Source organism: Rhipicephalus sanguineus, chromosome 2 (genome assembly GCF_013339695.2).
Source record: "Rhipicephalus sanguineus isolate Rsan-2018 chromosome 2, BIME_Rsan_1.4, whole genome shotgun sequence".
In the NCBI taxonomy this organism is placed as follows: Eukaryota; Metazoa; Arthropoda; class Arachnida; order Ixodida; family Ixodidae; genus Rhipicephalus; species Rhipicephalus sanguineus.
Window position 1 is genome coordinate 222,701,941 of NC_051177.1, and position 21,412 is coordinate 222,723,352.

Sequence of the window (21,412 nt, forward strand, 5' to 3'; positions counted from 1 at the left end):
GTCATCGGGATGGAGATGTGCAACCAAGCCTCAACTTGGGTGCATCCACGTTAAACACTGTTTTAACTGCCAAACACCAATAGATATTGAGCAAGCTCTTTTACATCAATGTACAATAAACATTCAACCAGTTATGTAAGGACACGTATTACTTTAGTGTTATACCGATTCCTATGACGGAGGGATCATCCAAGTTTGTTTCGTTGGAAGGAGCACCTTTTTTTGAATTTCTGCACCGGAGTACAAAGAATAACGTTGCTTCCTCGGCAGTACGTTTTTGGGAGGCATGCATATTCACCAGACCCCAAAGGAGGTTATGGCGGCACCCCAGACTCCCTCGTTTGAAAGGTGCATCATTCACTGCATCAGCGCTGGGGACGGTGAGTTCCTGTAGAAGAGGTGTCGTGCCTACCGGACATAGATTCCATGGACGGAAGGTGCGCAGGCGTTTTCGCCACTCCAGCCACGTAAAGCTTTCGCGTTAAGGTCCTACTCATCCGGGTTCACTCACACGCAATCTCACCAATGTTTTACTCAGCCGAACTCACAAGAACGTTCGCCATCCGAGGTTGGTCAGAAATGATTTGGAGGGCAAGGAACACAGACACACAAAAAAACACGAGACGATATACGAGCGCCATCTACCAACAGATGTTTCTTAAACTCCACATGTGTTTATACTGTGCTCATCAGAGTATAAACACGTGTTTATTCCAAGGGCCAGTAAACAAGCTCTAATTTTTTTAAATATCCCGAACAAGGTCACCAATTCGTGCAGAAAGCCGAGGTGATCACATTTTGTGAATTTCACAGAGCCGCGCAGACGCTGCATTAAAAAAAAACAATTCCCACGCTCCTCTCCACCTGTCCACTCCTCTACGCCCGCGAAGTGACGTAAAGTTGCCCATGGGCAACTTTACGTCACTTCGCCCGCGACTTTACGTAGCGCCGACTTCGTCGATTGGTCCTCTGCACTACCAAGCGGAGGCCTGGCCCTGCTGTGATGCGGTTTTGGCCGCACAGTTATCGCACTTCCTCACCACGCCTCTAGGATGACCCTAGCGCCGCTCTGACACGAGGGACACGTAGAGAAAGCCTTGCTCGGTCTTTGGCTGCGCGCCAAAGACGCAATCGCTGAAGTCCTGTGACGGTGCAGAAGTGGCCGTAGCCACGACAACAGGCTGCAGGTATTCCTGTTCACGGCAAAGAAGGCTGGGAAGGCCGAACGAGAAACCAAAACCAGCTCAAGTGGGTTGTTCTGTGTCCTGTAAATCCCTTATTTCACCACTTATTCGCACAATTCTTGCCGCAGCATTTTCACATCGTACTAGTGCGCAGTTATTTTTCATCAAAAATTTTGGACCGTGGGGCTGTTTATCGGGCCTTTAACATTGAACACGTCCCAAGCCATCCCAAGGCAGGTCGTTTCGAAGACGGGCCGGCGTTCCTTATGTTTCTGGGGTCAGCGAAGCCCTAAGCCGTATCTTTTCAAGAAATGACCTTCGCGTTGCGCACATGTCGTCCAACAAGCTTCGGAATAAGCTTGTGAACGTGAAGGATCGCTTAGACAGCAAGCGATACCCCGGTGTTGATAAGGTGCCATGCGCAGACTGCAGCTGCAGTTACATTGGCGAAACTGGCAACTTCACCAGGAGATTAAAGGAACAGAAAAGAGACGTCAGCAACAAAAAGAAAGCGTCAAACGCCCTTGCTGAGCACGCCCATAATCACGGCCACTTCATCGATTGAGACAACGCCACTATAATAGCCAAGGAAAAGAATTCGACCACGAGACTACTTTTGGAATCTGTTTTTATCCAGACGACTGAGGACACTATCAACAGGACAGATGGGAATCTACCTGCCAGTTACACCCATTCATTACGTCACATTTTAGCCCAAAAAAGCGACACCCGGCTCTTGCCTGCTTAGTGGGAACAAGGAACCCGTCTGGGTACCGAAACGTCTCTGTGTTCTTCACCTTGACTTGGTCAGTGACCGCATCTACAACCTCATGCGTTGCAGATTATGGCCACATAGCAGGAAACAACAAAATAAATCAGTAAAGAGATAAAATGACCTTACCCTTTGTCTTCCCTGATACAATGGCTGATTGGGCCAGTAGGTGATTCGTCTTCCCTGAGTCCGTATTGCAGTGTTTTGTCCTACGTGACCATAGTTTTATGTTACTACCCGACTCAGGGATGAGTTTGCAAATCTACGCTTTCTGGAGGGCTAACACGCGGAGAAGAGCTTACGTTTAGGAGTGTTCATGCCGAAGTCACGTTCACACCGAGTGGGACCATTCACTGGCAACAGCAGTACTATAAGGCGCTTCATGATGTATCACACGATGTATAATACCATATTTTGCTGCCTTGAATATCTGTGTCCTAATTCTGATTTGTATTTATTGTCATTCACAGTGCTAATTAATGCATGACTTCCCTCTCCCACTACGCTTTTTACTGGACTGCTATTTGCACACTCTCTTTTCTGTAAATATAGTTCATGCTGAAACAGCTATTGATCATTATATATTAACTGCGATAACCCATTTTTATGTACAGATTGTAAAGGAGTTCCCATTGCAGTATTTGACTTCGGGACCTCCTTCTGCATATTAACATGCTGTGGTCTTTTTAATCATCGCAATAAAGTGATTCTGGCTGATTCTTGTGCATCGTATCCATGTTTTGACACCCTAATCCACAAAGTCACAGTGACAACTGGGCTTGTTGCTGAGATAGTTGGTTCATAACTTGAGGAAAAACCGTAATGACGCAAAGAAGACGGGGACGAAGCGAAGACACGAACAGATTGGCGCCCGTGTCTGTCCGTGTCTTCGCTTCGTCCCAGTCTTCTGTGCGTCATTACAGTTTTTCCTTACAGTGACATACTTGTCCAGATTTTAAGCCGTCCTCGCCACCTTCGAGTAACGAGCCTCAAGCCTGCAAGCAAGACCCCAGATCGTGCTCGTTGTATGCACCGTTCATATCGTCGTTCACTCTTAAGCTTTCTGTGGAAATCAAATATATTTGTGTACACTCGACAACATTTGTTGCATGGCTGAGGTTGCATAGTGCGAATGTTGTGAAAGAAAGGGGCCTCCCAGCGCATCGACCAAGAATGATTCAGCTGCTTTGCTATTGTATTCATAGCATAATGAATGAGTTTAAGCATTTTGCATATTCATGGAGTTGATTAATACTCATGATTCATGAATGTATTATGAAGTGTGCGTTAAGCGCAGTGTGCCGAAGTAAAAGAGAAAACTGTCGCAGTTCTTAGCTTCTGTCGAGGTGCGCAAGGCAATGCACATCAAGCCAGGGTTGCCAGGTGCGAAAGACAAAAAATAGCTGAAAATTTCGACAAACTAGCCAAACTTGAGCCAAGGGCAATAAACGTAGCCAGGAATAGCCACGCGTGTGTGAAAACAATTTAGACGTTTATATATATATCACTGAATGCAAAAGCTTTTTGGCGAAAAACCAAGTTAATACTTTATTAGAGACGGGAATTGGGACAATTGGTGCGCATGAACTGCAGGCATAACTGATTAGCTCAAAAAAAACAACGGACAAGGTCTGTGTCGTCTCTAACTTGTCCGTTGTTTTTTTGCGCTAATCAATTATGTCGGCAAGTTAATACTGCATGAATCGTTCAAAATCAAAAATACACCATTTCCCGCTAAAGGAGACCATGAGGCGATGCGAAGCCGGAGCACTTGCACGATCGCGTTCCGTTGGCGTTCGTTGGGCATGCTACCGACCTCGCGTTGTGGAACGCGAAGAGAAACGCTACGCGCGTCTTGTCTTCCCTCTAGCCTGGCCGTGAATTCTGACAGGGCGAGCGGGGAACGCGGTCGACAGGCACGCGAGAGTGCGGCAGCGTAGGAGAGGAGAGAGAGGGGGAGGGGACGCGCATGCGCAGGTGCTCATCGCGGCGTTGCGCAGGAGAGAATTTCGGCATGTCTAGCCCGCGTTTCAGAGGAAGTGTGGAAAGGGGGAGGGGAGAAGAGAAGTGGAGAGGGGGAAAGGGGAGAGGGGAGTGGAGAGGGGGAGTGGAGAGGGTGTGCGCATGCGCAGTAGGGGTGGTCACGCCGCACACCACCACCACCACCGGATTGAACTCCGCCATAAGATACTTTGCATCTAAAATTGCTGAGATTCAAGCATAAAAACCGATTTCAGGAATTATTTCGCGCAGGATAACGAAGTTTCTTGCGCTGTTGCAAAAATAGGGAGTTTTATATTAGGCTTCTGAAGGAAAAAATTGTAGCGCAAATCAACACACGGACAGACAGAGAGAACGGGACTGGCGCTATCCGCCTCGTGCTCGGTATGGTGGCGCCACCGCTCGGCTAAGGCGGTTGTGCCCTCTCCCAACCCCCCATAGGATCCCATGCATTTTGAATCAAGTTTGGGATTTCGTGGCGCAAAAACAAACTAGCGCCATCTCTCGACAATACGCCACACCGATGACGCAACACGTCCTCTTGCTTCCACCGACTGGCCATGCTCCAAGCTAACTCCTCTCTCCACTTTCTTTTATTTCTTTCGGTGGCCGTGAGAGCGCGCGCTGTGCACTGTGCTGTAGTGGCTGTAGCGCATCCGACAAGACCGGCTGGGCTCGTCGCTTTCGTCGCGTCTTCCTTGAACGTTGCAACGTTAATATTGTATTAAGGCGGTGGCCACACGTCGGACGATGAGCCCTGATTTCGTTCAGCTGCCATCTCATCAACGGCAATGTTTCAGACGCCTCAGTTGTGTACTTTTGTCCGTTGGTTGCGAGACAAGATGGCCTCCTGCAAGACCGCGTTTTTCCAAGTCAGCTGTGTGCGTAGTTCTCGGCGTCGTAGAAGTTTGATGACGCGAGGACGTCAACTGGTGCTACATCGTGGGAACCGCTGAAGTGACTGCAAGCTTGACGACATTGTGCCAGAATATTCTAGCGTACTGTACGCGCACGATTGTGCTACACTTAAAATACCGCGCTTGGCCTCGAGCGTCAACCTGGTACGCCTGTGTGCAACAAGCGTCTTGTTATCGTTGTTGCGTCGGTTAATATTGAATTGCAATTGGAATACCGTTTTTGCAAAGGTAAGTGAAGCTGTAAGTAGTTGTTCTGCTATATGCTCGCTACTCCACGAACATTACTTCTAGAATCGCATTTTATTTTGAGCTGCACGTACCAAAGGTGAATCTAGCATACGATATACATTGCACGCGTGCGCATTTCCTATATAAATCTGAGTAATGCCACGCGTGCGCAATTCCCATATAAGTCTGAGTAATGCCATGCTCAATTTAAAGCGCATGTGCTAGAGGATTGTGGCTTCAATGGTGAAAGTGATTAGATATTCTGAAATATGTGATTGCAATGCAGTTAGAACTTCCTCATATGTTAATACGGTCTGTGAACAAAAAAAAAAACGCTGTGTGAATGTTTGTTGGTCATTTGCTACAGTACTTTCACGCATTATTATGCAGCTGTGTGGCGGCTGTTAAAACGTTCAGCAAGTTAGATTTTGGTTTTCTTGGCCTAGTTGAGTGCTACGAGTGTCGGGCGAAGATAAAATCGCGTGTCTTTTGTGCGTTTCTTAAGCAGGCATACAGCCGTAATAGTCATTGTTGTACTGTTTGGGGTGTTCAATAAAACAAGAATGCTGTTTTGTACTGCAACAATTTTTATTTCATCTGTGTTAACAGATCACGCAAACAACTTGGACACATGCACGTAAGAACGTACGCAGTGTATCGCGCGCACGCATAAAAAAACGGGCCTGTCATTTTAAAACAAATAATATAGAACAATGGACGTAACAGACGGCATGGTTGTCTAGTGGAGTAGCGTCGGCAGTACAAATATCAAACCAGAATGAAACATGAATAGAAAAACGGAGAGTAACAGGCGCTTTACCCACGGCTTCTATGAGCCGCGCATATCCACCTATCGCCACCGTCCGCCGTTGGTGGCGCCACCAGTACCACTGAAAGCAGCAGCGCACGAGGCGGTGCGCCAGTCCCGTCCTCTCTCTCTCTGCCCGTGTGTTGCTTTGCGCTGCAATTTTTTCCTTCAGGAGTCACGAACCAACTAGCCCAACAAAACGTTTTGCTAAGCCATATTTATAATAGGGTACGTAGAGCTTTGCGTTAGCGTTTAGTGCCGCTGCGCATGCGTCATACTCTAGCCAGTTGGGTGCACACGCCATATTTTTAACATAGCGTATACACCGAAGCAGCGCAAACGCTACTGACCTTTTATGAAACTCTCTAGTGACGCTCCGTTCACGCGTCTAGCGTGACTTTTCTTAAGAGCATTGGGTAAGGCAAAATCTGAAAAAAAGAACTTTTTTCTTTGCAATTTGGGAAAGGTGTCCTTTTGTGCATATTTTCCGCATTCGTACTTTTCTTTAAAAGTATTTTTGTGGCTGGAAACCAGTTTTTCCAAAAGCAAGTAGAAGTGAACACGCACCCTAGTACAAGCCCTTCGTATGCGCTCCGTGATTACGGTCCATTTTTGTAAAAAAAAGTACGCGTACGAAAGCCAATTTGCTTGTCTGGAGTCAGCTGTGTATAGGAAATCGTCGGGTAACTTCTAAGGCAGCCCGAGGACGTTGTGCGCCTTTTTATTCGCACTTGTTCTTCGGAGCGCGTCTGTCCGAACGATGTCAGCTCCTAGCTTCATTATATCTTGTGTCTGTAGTGCCCGTCGATAAGTTTAGATGCTGAGGGTAAAGGAGGTCTTCAACAAGTGTAAATTTCCTGGCAACCAATACAATTCTCTTGTAAATTCGAATAAAGGCCTGCGACGTACTGAGGTGTTGAACGCTGAACCAGCAAGCTCTTCGTCGTTGAACCTCTCAGTCGTTTCAGCGTTGTTCGAGGCGAATCGCATGTAGGGTGGCAAGGGGTATGCTGTAGGGAACATCGGTATTATTTGTGATGCAATTATACCAAATTGTGCAAGCAAACTCTGCGGTGCGAGTGTTGAGCTAATGGGAATTGCGTCGTGGGGTACTTGCTGTCTTTGTTTAGGCTTCAAAGTCATAAGGATTGCGACATCGGATGTTGTTGTTTCGTTTAATGATGGCAGTATCGCACGACTGCAAATTCTGTAATTATTTGGATTGAAGCCTGACCAAAATACAGACCATTTGCTGGGAAAACTTGACCAAAATCAACAATACATTGCGCATAGAGCTCCACGAGAGGTCACCAAAGAAGCAAGGCAAGCAACGCAAGAGGCTCCAAAGTAAAAAATTTAGTTTGGCAATGGCTTCCAAGCTTGTAGCCACCAATTTATATATTTGACCGGTGTTTTTGGCAAAGTATGCTCGCTTTTCAGCTGTTTTCTAACTTTAAAGGGGTGGTGCCATCAAATTTCGAGGCTATAACAAGCCTGTTGTGGGTTTCCTCTGTATGCAAGGACATTCCACAAGAAGGGTCGGACACAGCAAACGTTTAGAATATATTTTAATTCACTTCCAAAGTATACCTAAATGCCCATTCTCCCGATCGAAACCCATCGCTAGCGCGCCAACAGTGACGTAGATCTGTAGGATGGGCAACGAAAGTTGTAGTGACGTCACACCAAATCTGCTGTAGTAACGTGAGTGACCTCCGGACCTCCGCCACTTCCGCAACGTACGTACCGGCTGTAATGGACTAGAATACATTCTAGTTCACTGTAGTACCGGCAAAGCATCGGTTGCTACATAACTCCCCGAGTTTCGATCGCTTCCTGGCTATGTGCGTCACAGCCTTGTGTGGTCATGTGACCACGCCTCCTACACTTCTACGTCACTGCCCAACCTCGGCGCCCAGAAACCGAAACCGAAAGTTGTCCAAATCAAGAGACGATATTAAGTTATTTAGCGAGAATACATGAATCTTGGTGCGTGCATCATGCTTCCTGGAGCTATAGGAAACGCTTACAGCAAAGAATGAGCAAGCCACAAATTTGGTGGCACCAACCCTTTAAGCTCGATTATCTCAAAACCATGTTACTTTATTACTTAGGTATCATTATTTCCTATGTATTCCAAGATAACCAGTAATCAGCTATCAGTTTTACTGCAACCAGTTGAATATAGTTTCTTGTATTCTGCATAAATGCATACAACTACTGAAGCAGAATTGAAATTATGCGCTTTACAGTTTTTGTGTTACAAACTTCCCCAGATGCAAATTAACTCAATATTTAGGTCCTAATGGTAACACCTTGACCACAATTCAAATCTTAGAGAGATTTAAATAAATGTGCTTCCATTAAAAGGGCGGAAATTTTGGAAGAAAATGATATATGCATTATGTCAGTATACATTTTAGTCAATGAAAAAACGGTACCTAAATTGGCCAGAAATGCATAGGACCTATAGGGCTTACCCTGTGCCCTTAAGGGAACTAGAAGTAACAGCCTTGCGCGGAAAATAAATATGAGTATGGTATGACTGCTCCAGATCAGAGCGTCAGGGAGAATGGCAATGAAGCAAACACTGTAGTCATTTTCAGAATCACTTCTTGCGCGAATACGACGTCTGACCAGTTAATGCTCCTTATTCGCAATTAGTACCAAATCCTAACAAAAGCTAGCAGCAGTTCCTCGGATATTCGATCTCTAATGTCGACGACTGCAGAGCTCCCATGATGCAGAGTGCTTCCGACTGTCCTCTTCACTTCCAATTAAGATTTAAAGTCGCGTTCGCAAATAGGTGGTCTGCACAATGAGGCCTCATGCCTTTTGTTTTGTGTAATGCAAGTGCTTAATTTAGTTTTGGGAGCTATAAACACGCCTAAGCCGCCATGTTTTCAGACTGCATAGTTGCATTCAAGCGGCTGTGACGTCACCAAATATTGATAACTTGGTTCAAATTAAGGGTCCAAGAAAGTAGCCAAAAATTGCCAAGTGCCAAGGCGTTTTTTTCTGCCACCAGCGGCCTAAAGAAAGTAGCCAAATTGGCGCTATGTAGCCAAACCTAGCAACCCTGCATCAAGCGGTGCTATTGGAAGCGTTTGTGGTAAGCCCAGGATGCAGCGCTGTTTTGAAATGACACAGAAAAACCCGAATGGCACTTACTCCGCCTCCCTTAGCGCAAGCTGGATGGCCTCTTCGGTGGCTTGCCCGTCTGCTTCGAATTCCTTGGGAATTGGAACCGCAATAAGGACACCACTGTCGAGGTGCAACGCATTTCGGCTTTCTGCGTACAAGAAAAGACACAAAGCAGTAAAGTCCAATGAGCTTGTGCCGATATAAGCACCTCTGATTTCGCACGGCGCCAAAATGACAGATTGAGTGGAACAAAGGGACACGGACGAGCGCTGACTCGCAAGTGAAAAAATTCATTGTACCAAACATGCTGCCTTAGCATCTACCCAACTTTCGGTACCATTGTGAACGCCTCTAACTCAGTAATTGCGGCTTACAACGCAACTCGTGCGCTAAGCATTTGTACGTTGTCTGTAGCTTGTATACAGTGGTCAATTCGATTATTTGGTATACGCTTCATTTGCCCGTGTGTGAAATTGCGTTTATTGGAGAACGCGTTTTGCCGTCCGCAAACCGATGAACAGGCGCACAAATGGGCACGCATAACAAGAAACTGGCTCATGCCTTTTTGTCGGCGTGCTTAGGCAAGTTGGCGATGGGTGCTGTCCTCTGTGGGTCTGGGTGAACTCACCACTGGCTGGTGACGTGACCCAGGAAGAGCAGCTCTTCGTTCGCAAAATGGCACTCCTCTGGTATCAGTGTGGGTTCGAATGACTTAATGGCTTGTAATGCCGTGTACAGACTGCTGAGGTGATAGTCGAGATTCGCAGAAAGAACTGCGTCATCCAAGTAGACGAGACAAAACTGCCACTTTAGGCCCGCCAGTACTGCGTCGATTACGCGATGGAACGCCGCAGGTACTGAGCAGAGCTCGAACGGCATTGCCTTAAAGGGAAACTAAAGGCGAACATTAGGTCGACGTTGATTGTTCAAAAAGCTTTGCACAAACCTTGTAGTGTTTGATTCGCGCCAAGGCAATGATTCTTTTTTTCAAAGAAAATCACATTTAAGTAGTCCGCACGGCGTTAGCACTCTTCAAATCACCCGCCTGAACGAGCCTTCTGACGTAGCAGTTGCCGTACCCAACGTTGCCCGCCTTTACTGCCCGGCCGCAGACGCTACGGTTTCTTGCGCAACAGCGGCCAACAACTTTGCCAAGACGCAGCCACAGGCCACTCCCAAACTGTATCGTTCACTTAACGGAGCTTTGCTTGGCGAACAGCAGCAGTAGAGTATAAACAGTGCGAAAATAGCCAAAGCCAAGCACACGCAGCAGTACGCGATACCACTAAGATGCGCAGCTCGGCGAAAACGGAACATTTGAACCCGTCGCGCCGTTCCCCACAATAACGCCAAGAGGTTATTTTTACCATGAATGAAACAGAAACGAACAAGCAGCATTTTATTACGTTTTTTGATGCACGGACGGTTCTTTTTTTATCGCAACTAGTTTGATTACGATGGGTAATTGTACTCTGGAATCTTGACGTCATCGGGATCATTTCCTAACTATCCCACATTACCTTATATTCTCGATTATTAGAGCACTGCTGTCGATAATACTGACGTTTTAGACGTTCTCACACATTGTCCTTTCACTGTGACATAAATTATTTGCCTTTAGTGCCCTTTAAACTCGGACAGGCCCTGTGGCGTAATGAAGACACCTTTCTCTCGGTGTCTCTCCTCGACTTGAATTTGCCAGTAGGCCGTCTTCAACGTATCATGTATCCGTAGAAAGGGCGTACACACCCTTCTTCGTAATCTTGACCAAACGACGGTACTCGACGCAGAACCGCACAGATGCATCCTTCTTTACTAGCACTACTTGTGACGCATACTGACCCTTGGACGGCTGCACGATTTCATCGCGTAGCATTTCATCGGCTTGTCGCTTTATGGTGTCATTTTCGCGTGTATAAACTCGGCATCAGGGCTAGATAGTATCGAGATACAAGAGTATTGCGATAGTATTTCAGAGATACTCTTGATTATCTGTATTTCTGTATCGGGACACATTTGAAAAATGTATTTGTATCTCAGTAGTGAAGTACTTTTACGCTGTATCCTTTGTATCGCGATACTACGCAGAACGCGGGTATCTCGTTACATGTTTCTTTTTTGTCGGATGTGAGTTGAGGCGTGTTTCCAAGGAGGGAATGACTCTTGTTTTGTTTATTTTTCTGCCAAGACAAGCAAAGGCGTACCGCCCGTCGCCAACAGAAAGGGCGGCGATGGATTCCCCTCAAGCACAGAATGGCTATGTGGTAAAGCGCGCGACTCCGCAGACGGCAGAATCACGGAGGCACAGTGTTGTCGGCCTCTGCCGATGAAAGTCGCTGTCTCTCAAGGCCAGTGCAGCACGCCTAATTTTTTTTTCGGGTGGCAAGCCATTAGTTCGTGACCCCCCGCGCGGATTTCGCCTTGGAACAGAGGCTTTGCAATGCTACGCGTGCGAGGTGCATGTTTGGGCTAGTTGGTACTCCATTTGAACATCTAAATAGCGCGAACTTCAGGGACGAAAGACAGGAGAATGCGACACACACAAGCGCTAACTTCCAACTGAATTCTATTGAAGAAAACACATGAATATATAGGGTAACACCACGCCTGCGCAGCTGCACATCCACGTAACCACATTCACTCCTAAGTGATAAGATTTATCTCTCTAAAGGCACACCACCAGTTACATAGAACAAAATAAAAGTTAATAAATCACAAACCACTATCTTGCAATATGCCCAAAAACATAGTTCCTTTGCTGACAGAGCAATGGAAGGCACGCTTATACAATGCCTAACATCCTTGGCCATCTCTGCTGCTTCTACTATCCCTCGCGTTTTTTGGTCATCGTGAGCGAACAGTACAGCACATTTTTGCTGTACTGTGCGCTCAGTTCTCAAAGGGGCAACACTTCCAAAAGCAGTTCCCGTAGTCACGGGGGAAGTGACTAGACGATGGATATCCTTGTCGCGCTTTCAGCCGCCTCTCCAGCGTGTCAGGGTGCGTTCCTAATTGATTAAAAGCGTAAAACGGTCTTTTGTGGTACCAGGCTCCCCCACCGCCGGAGCCGACTTCGCCTGTTGCGGCTTGCTGAAAGGGGTAGTGGTGGGGAAATGTGGGGAAATGGGTCGGTGGTGGGGACAGCTTTACTGAAGAGTGACCCTTTCGGGCCAGGCCACGAGTGCTTGCTGTAGTTTCTGATGGGGCGCTTTGAGCAGCTGTCCCCGTTTCCACGTCTGCTTCGAGAGCTGGTAGGAGCGACTTGGAAGGGATTAAACCTTTCCACCACCAAAGAACATGATTTTAGGAAGCCAATGTTTGAATTGTGCAGTTTTGACATATAGGGCTCCATTGCGCGTAGGTAATTGTGGCCGGCCTATATGGGCAGCGGAATCCTCAGCCGTCTGACCCGGCACCTGATTGGGCCAGATGGCTGAAGATTCCGAAGATGGGGTCCGACTTCGGCTTCTGAACGGTCAGAACAACCCACGTAAAGGCTGAAGTGTTTCGGCATCTAGATGACCCGAGAAGAGATATCGCTCCGCTGCAGGACTCTCTGGCTGTGAAGGCGGTATTTATTCACTATAACACGAATTTGTGCTCGTCTTCAGCGGTATGAGACTTTTTTTCTTTCGCGAGTCTTGTGCTGAGGCGGAACCGACGCTCTCTATAAGACAGACTATTTGAGAAGCTCACACAGCAACCTTCTCAGCAAAGCAGATCTTATGTGCAAAATAAATTTATACTTTTCCTCAATTCACTGGTGTTTATTGGTGACTCGAGTGATTTGCCTAAACTATGCTCTCTGTAGCATAGGTAATTTTTTTTCACCAACTATGTAGATTTCGGTGTGCAGTGCTTGCTACTGTTACTGTTGCTGTGAAATAGTGTACTTTTTTATTGCAATTGATACGTGTAATTATGGCATAATTACTAATTATCTCATTTGTACCCCCCCCCCACTCCGTAATGCCTTAATGGCGCTGAGGGTGCTGTAATAAATAAATAAATGAACTGAAAGTGTCAGTGCGCTGCAACTTTATTTACAACGTTATGCTGCACTTCTAAATGTATTTGAGGAGTATGAGCACCCTTGAAATAAAAAAAAGCAGTCGAGTATCTGTATTGGTGTATCTGTATTCCGGAATACTTATTTCTTCTTATTGCAAAAGTATCTCCAAAATATCCCGTTACGTTAAAGGCAAACGCATCTTAGTATCTGTATTTTAGGCTTCCAGTCTATGTATTTCGATATCTGTATTCCAGAATACTTTTCCGACTATCTCTGCCCAGCCCTGCTCGGCATGCGCCCTGACAGAGCGAACGCTGAAATACTTGTCTCAAATACGGTGTTTTGACGAATCCTTAATGACGACTAGAAGCAGTCCTTGTATTGACGGACCAGCTTTTTGAGCTGTCCTTGCTTATGTTGGCAGGACTCGGGTTGATGTCGAAAGCTAGTTCAGGAACTCGGATAGGCGGAGCAAGTTCAATAGAATCCGAGAGGGCGAAAGCGTTGCTGGCCGCCACAATTTCGTCATCGTAGGCGACCTTTGATGGTGCGCTTGTATACGTGGCTGAAATTTGTGAGTAACACCTTTGCTTTCCCACCATTCAGCTCAGCACTGCTTCTCGCGTAGTCAATCGCACGATTGAGCAGCAGGTGCTGGTTGCCTGTTGACGCCTTCTAAGTCTGAGTACTTTTCAGTCCTGACTGAAATGATCACACTGGAGCGAGGCAGAATACTGACTTCGTCTTCGAACACATTGAATGCGCAGATTTACGGCGTCGGCGTCGTGCGCGGCGGTAATACTTCTTTTGAGCATAGGGTTATCGACTTGAATCTCTGCTCGATACTTGCACCGCGTTGGCTTAGAAGTCAATGCCGAGAACGGCATCCCTGGAGCAATGCTTTAGCGTTACGAAGCTCGCCGGATAAAGTTTGATTATTAATCGTGACTTTTCCTGTGATAATTCCAGCCGACATTATTAGATGACTTCAGCTGTGCGCATTTCAGGGCCTTCCCAGGTGGCGTCGACTTCTATCCACTTCGTGGCGAACGGCTGGTCAACTGATGACCAAGCGGCCTGCTCCGCTGTAAAACAGAGCGACGACGTTGTGGCCGTCGATGAGCAAGTCGATGTCGGAAGCTTGTCGTCTTGCGTTAATGTTTGGTCGCGGCGCCGGATCATAATCGCGCTGATTTGTTTAGCAGCTGCTACGTGAAGTAGTCAGCTCTTCCAGCGGCAAAATATTTTCTTCATAGCTACGTTTGGTTGGCGGTGTGTTCTCAAGGTCTCGAAGCAGCGCCGCCGGCGGTGATAGCGGAGGAACTTCGGTGCTGCAACTCAACAATGATCTGTTGCTGCTTGTAGATTTCCGTAAACTGGCTGTGACCGACAACGACTTGGCCCTATGTATGTTCAGCCTCAATAAACGGTGAAAGGCGGGCTAGTTGGTACATGTTTTTAAAGAAGGAAATAACAGCACAGATACGGGATGAAGCGAAGGAAACACACGAGGACGGGTGCTGTTAGGGACACAGGAAGCATCGTGGTGTCGGTGAAGGCGACGGCCGTCGAAACCTCCATTCAGAGGCCGCGGTGATATTGCGCGACCGTTCCCCTCGCTCTGCACTGGCGCTTTGATAGCTGAAGGCTAGCGAGTCATTGTCTCGTGTAGGTACACATAGAAAGCGATTACATAACCGTCATCAAGAAATAAGAGGCCATTTGTCAATGGAAACAACCAAACAATCTACATATTTAGACAACCGCAAGAAAGATAGCATGTGAAAGAGAAAGGAGCAGAACATGCAAACGAAAGAGTTACCAGGAATAAAGAAAGATTAAAAGACGCTAACAATGCATCTAAGACATGTTTAGGGAAAAAGATCAGGAGAACTTCCCCCACCAGGAATATAGAGTGAACGCTGTTTTCGGGGCTGAATCAGCATGGGATCTTTCATGCTCTTTGCACTTTTCATCAGCCTTTTGAACGGTCCACCGAAATGACCAGTACACGGCCCGCGAAACGCGGTTTAGGAATTCAATTTTCTCGCAGTCGGAATTTGCCTGAAATGTGAAATTCCTGATATCGACTGTATGCGTTGTCCAGCAGATCGCTTTTAGTCCGCTGAAACGAAATATTTCAACGCATGACCCATAGCACGTTCAGTAATGCTCTATTGTTTTTTTTTTTTTGGATCCTCGGTAGAACACATTCGTATGCTTCGGTCAACTTCACATTGGGTAAGCATGGTCGCGTGGCCTGTTGTCCATATGAAAGTTTTGTAGTCTAAACCGCATGATGAAAACTGTGCGGTGGGAAAGTACTTCCAATATCTCGAAATAAGAACCCGGGTTCAAGCCCCAGCCCTAGAAAGAAAATTTCGTTTTATTATTTCTTTGGTGTGCGCCAGCTGTGGGTGATAATGTTTTTTTTTTACAGCGAAAGCTGTTATAAGATCATTTCACCGGCCGTTTTACAGCGAAAGCTGTTATAAGATCATTTCACCGGCCGTTTTTGGCGCCGTAGTTGTCCGCCGCCGCCGCCGCCGGTGTCCGTAACCAGTATCACTCGAAATAAGAAAAAAAACAAAATAAGAAAGAAATTCCAGGATGGCACGAGGTTCGAACCTGGGCCCTCTGCGTGGGAGCCCAGTATTCTACCTCTGAGCCATGCCGGTGCTTGAAACTGCTTTGCGAAAAGGTCCTATACAGGCTTTATGTCGGGAAGGAACCACATTAGCATATGCAATATAGCGTGGTAGAAGAGTAAAATAAGCACCGAGCGTCGCACAACGCGAATTCTGTAACCAGGCGCCACACAATGCGAATTGCGCAACGAGTAGGTTGTTGAATGCTTCCAACCCATTACAAAGGACTCTGCCATAATTCTTCATCGTCATTAGGCATAGCATCAACAAAGTGCGCATAATGCCTTACATGCGTATAGCAGGTACCAACGCTCTCCGTAGAATGACGAAAAATGGCACAGTGCCTGCTGCCCTACTTCTCAGAAATTACAATGATTTATAGCGTAGTGGGTTCCTCGCTAGTGCACTTGTATTGGTTGCCAAGGAAGCCCATAAGCGCATGATCCACTTCCTCGGGGTCTCAGTAAAGTTACACTGATTTATAGCGTAGTGGGTTCCTCGCAAGTGCACTTGTATTGGTTGCCAAGGAAGCCCGTAAGCGCATGATCCATTTCCTTGGGGTCTGAGTAAAGTTCTTCGACCCCCCCCCCCCGTCTCTATCCCACGTCAACGTATGTTATACAGCATAACGGGAGAGGGAAATAGCGACCGGGCGTCACCCAATGCAAATTACATAACTGGTGGGCCGTTTAAAGATTCCAACACATTACAAAGGACTGAGCCTTAATTCTTCATCGTCATAGGTCGTCGCGTCAACAAAGTGCACATAATGCCTTACAGACGTGTAGCTGAGGCCTCGCTTCTCCGCAGAATGACGAATAATGGCTTAGTAGGTGCTTCCCAACTTCACAAAAATTGTGATTTATGGCGTAGTGGGTACCTTTCTATTGTACTTGTATTGTAGCCATAGAGACCTTAACGAGCTCTAGAAACGCCGCTCTTCCAGCTTTCGCTGTGACTGTGCTGCGGTTTCAGCGCAGGCCTGGCGTTTTTTTTTTTTTTTTTTTTTTTTGAGCACCAGCTTTACTGGTCAGCCAATAGAAGCTTCACTTGAAAACTTTCCCCGTTCAGTAAACGCAGACTCTGCAGCAGAGACGCACTAGCGCAGACGGTGATGACCGGAGCTCCATACGGTAGGGACGCTCACATGGTGACGATACACTCAGAGGGACGGAATGTCGAGCGAGTCGAAGTCACCGGCCGCACGCCCCTTCGACGTTTTTGAGCTGTAGTTTGGACACGCAGCTGGAGATGTAGGCTTGCCTAGCCAACGCCAGACGATTGGAAGAAGCTTGCGGCGTTGACTGTCTTCTCTTATACATTCTCATTCCGTCCTCTCAATAAAATTACGCCATCTCCCGCTCACGGTAACCATCTCCCCGTTGCTTTGCATCTACACATGGTTCCCTTTAGCGGGAAATGCTGTGATTTTTGGTCACTTTTGCTAACCGAACACGTTTCTGCGACCATTCATCGGTCTCGCGATGATTCATCGGCGTGACTTCTTGTGCTCTGGGCTTCCACAGCGTTTCGAATAATTTACCTGGAACGAAGCTTAACCGCTTCTTCAAAGGTCGTTCGGAAAAGAAAAGACGTCAGCGTTGGATTCAAGTTGTTCGTTGCGGCAAATTAGAATGTTTTGTTTGACTGAGGGTGTTAATGGAGCGTCAGCTGGTCAGGACTTCGATCATTGTGCCAGATCAGCAATACTTTCGATGCAATTGTTAATCACCACATGGCCTCTAAAACGCGCTATTTTGTCTCACCGATCAATAACCGTTCGAACTGGTTTCAACTATCGTTCTTATTGTTGGTGACTGCAGATCATCATTAATCTCCGATTGTGAACGTATATCTGTTCTTAATACACATACCATCACTCTGGATGTGCTTTGAACAAAGCTCCTTTTCTTCACAGGTCCTTGTAGTGTCCAACCCAATATAGTGTTAATAGCCACTAGTCCTTCAATTTCTTGGCTTCTGATGACTTCACCGGTTATGATCTTCCATATTTGGTCTGATCCAATAAGCAGACTTATTCCAGGCTCGGCTTGCGCCATAGGAATGGTAAGCTCGTCCGCTAATACCATCTTCAGTTCACGAAGGTTCTTGCTAAAGGAACAGTCAGTATTTGTCACTGCGACATCTTGACAGATTACTGGTATCGTGATAGCTTCGATGACCTGTTCTTTGTCTCCAAACTGACTTCTCACGTGCACTTCGACTATTTCACTTCGTCGTGGTTGGGAAGGTACTTCAGACGCAAACGTGTTGATTGCCAGCTTCGTTTCTCCGATTACTTTCAACTGCAAACGTGTAGCGAGTTCTTCCTTTATAAATGAACGTTGGCTGCCGCTGTCTAAGATTCCTCTTATGTAGCAAGCCTTATCTTCTCTTCCCACCCAAGAACGAAAGGTTTGAAGATGTACACCTTCGTCAAGTTGGCAGCTCGTTACGGCAGTTGATCTTTCGTTCTGATCTGACTGCGTTTCGTTAACGCATGCTGTCGTTGTGTTCAATTTCCTAGTACTCTTTTCATTGGCGTTTGGGTTGCACATAGTTGTTGCGTGCCTTTTTTTACAAGAAAGGCACTGTATGCGTCTTCGGCAATCTCTGGCTAGGTGCCCCGGTATAGTGCATTTATAGCACCTCATGTTTTTGCCTAGTCTATCTTTCTTCTCTTCGAGCGTTAGAGAACTGTCGCAAACCTCCGTTTCATGTCTCAGGGATTTGCAGAAGAAGCACTCACCATATTTCGGCTTTCCCGTATGCGCGGTATGCAGCACAGATGCCGATGGAATATGCTTGCGGTTGTGAGTGCGTTCTGACGATTCTTGTGTCCCTGATCGCTCTCGGCTTTCGATTTCGATGCGGGTAAACTGTAGCAAGCTCTCGAGCTCCTGACACGATGACACTGTTTCTTCGTTTGTAGCAACCGATGTTCGGAGCATGACTTCACTTATACGGCGCTGGCGGTGAAAAAGAAATGACGATATCTTGCGGCAGTGCTTTTAGTAGAATGTCATAGAGCATCGCAGAAAAGCTGCTTGTCGGCACCCCGAGAGCGTCGAGACCACGCATGTTCATCTGGACTTGGTCGTATAGAGTGCGCAGCTGTTGTACGTCAGACGCCAGTCTCACGCATCGAATGTCTCTCAAGGCTCGTAGGTGATGTTGCTCTATTTGCCGTTTATCCCCATATCTGTCTTTTAGTAGCTGAACTGCATTTCCGTAGCATGCACTTGTAGTCGCAAATCCAGCGATTGCTGCAGCAGCTTCTCCTCTCAGGTAATTCCGAAGGTAATGGAACTTGTCCGTCTCGCTTAGCGTCGCAAATGAATGCACGGTGCCTTCAAACTGCTCCCAGAAAGCCGTCCACTCCCGTATGTTTCCGTTAAACGGCTTATCTCCAGTCGAGGTAGGCGGGGTCCAATATGTGGATTGCCGACATTCGTAGGAGCATGGACGGTACTTGCTGAATTTCCAGCGTCGACGGCTCTCTGCGCGTTGTTGATGTCTTCGATTCGGCACTGTAGACGTGCAAGTGTCGCTACCGCTTGGTCTTCGTAGTCTGCTGCTGCGGCGTATTCAGACGCGAGCTCCTCTGTTGGAATGTGGTCTTCCATTTCGTCCGATATCTTCTTCAGCTTTTCATTGCTGGATGTCAGCCGCTCCTTCAATGCGATGATTGTCGCTCTGTCGACGCTGTCGCTTTCCAAAATAGCTGTCGCCTCGTTGATTATCTTGGTATTCTGAGCTCGTGCCGATGATCTCTTCTGCTTCAAACGATCCATTGCTGCAGTGTACTAACAGGAAACCTTGGGCTTGCGTCCACTCGTTGAAGTAGCTGGTCGCGGCCACCGACGAGGCTTACCAAGCACCGACGATTATTCCTCAGAGAAATCGTTCTTGTCGATGCTGCCGTCCGTGTCGCCGATTAGCCGCAGATCCCGGGTTTTCAGCCCCATATGTTATGGCACGACATAGCCAATCCTGTGGCACACGGCAATAAATACTCAATGCGTAGTAGAATGAACTACGATCGCTTTAATGGCGACATAGAATCCGAAGAAGAAGAAAAACACGTGCGTAGTGGGTCGCTTCTCCGCTTCCTCTTTCTCTTCTTTTCTAGGTCCCAACATGCAGCCTTGATAGAACATTGTAGAGCCCCAAGAAAAATACTGGAACCCGCTGTGGCCATTTCGTGGCCAGTACTAATTGCATTCAAGAGGAGTACATAGCCTGTTTGCTGAAGCATTTTTAATTTTTTTATTTTCTTTACAAGAAGGCTGGCACAGCTGACTCGCGCCTCTTTTACAGCCACTGTTAAAGTGGCTGAGGCACTTCAGAGGATCTTTGAATTCCACTGCATATGCGCCGCTTACAATTCCTACTGAACGTACAAAGCTACGTCTTATGATAGAAGTAAGCCTATTCTTTCTGTTTTTTTTTTTCTTTTTCGGCGTGGCTATATTTGAGCTTTTCGGGTATTCTTTCTTTACATTCAGCATACACATATACCCTAATATGACTCGCTTACGACTGGAAAATGACGCGTTGTGTTTGCACTTGCCGGCTATGTGTGCTCTGCATTGGTGTGTTGCGTTAAGGACGCATTTGTTTCCAAAGAAATTCATACAGGATAAAGCCTCACCAGTACAGGAACTAAAAACCCTTATTTACTATCATATTTGATGGTTTTTCTACGGGACGCTGATCCACATTTGATAAGTGCACCGGCCTCAGTAATCTTGCATCCGTCCACTGAGTTACGTGTTTAGCATTGTGGACGCGGCGTGTTTTTTAAATTGACTTCCCTATAACGGTGTATTCGAGTCTGGAATGATCTCCATTAAAGGCTTTGTTATTCCTAAACGCAGCAAGGCGTTTCAGCGGAAAGCGTGCAGGCGGTGTGTGCTCATTTGCATCGTACGAACCGTACGCGGCCGCTTCCCCAGTGACGCGGAAGCTGCTGCGGCAGCGCTGAACCACGCCGCGCTGGTAGCGCCGCCTGTTTAGGCGCAGTGTGCCCATAGGCACTGGACCTTGACCTGCAATGCAGTGCCTCTGGGAGATTTCTCTTGTGCGCATTTGAACGACAAGGATTCGCGGACTGCGGGTCTCTGTGTCTAATCTTTCTTTTGAAGGAAAGAAGATGACTCTTAAGGGCTCGTTTTCTTTGTTAGACACAATATTAATGAGAACTAACAGACAAAAACGCCAAGGAAAGTATAGGGGGTGTTATCTGTAGTATTTAGAATATGAATGTGAAGAAAGTAAAGTGGACGAAAAGATAACTTGCCGCCGGCAGGGACCGAACCTGCGATCTTCGAATAACGCGTCCGATGCTCTACCACTGAGCTACGGCGGCGGTCACCCTCCCGTCCACTTTATGGGGTATATATGTGCATTAAACCTTGGAGTGTTAGTCAGCGCCAATCGCAGCCATGGCGGCGAGTGTGGAACACTCTTGCCTTTCTGGCGTCACGTAGCACGTGATCTTTTTACTAGCTGGCAGCTGACCAGTGCTCAGTGGTAGAGCATCGGACGCGTTATTCGAAGGTCGCAGGTTCGGTCCCTGCCGGCGGCAAGTTATCTTTTCGTCCACTTTACTTTCTTCACATTCATACTCTAAATACTACAGATCACACCCCCTATACTTTCCTTGGCGTTTTTGTCTCTAGTTCTCATTAATATT

General features: G+C 46.9%; 1 protein-coding gene across 1 annotated transcript in view; it reads right to left on the reverse strand.

Moving 5' to 3' along the window:
* Positions 1–21,412, reverse strand: part of LOC119382249 (pseudouridine-5'-phosphate glycosidase) — a gene marked incomplete in the record, with an annotated part of 1,023,505 nt that overhangs the window by 772,148 nt on the left and 229,945 nt on the right. The window contains 1 exon segment of the mRNA XM_037649958.2: positions 9,082–9,202. Coding sequence (XP_037505886.2) covers positions 9,082–9,202 — 121 coding nt within the window.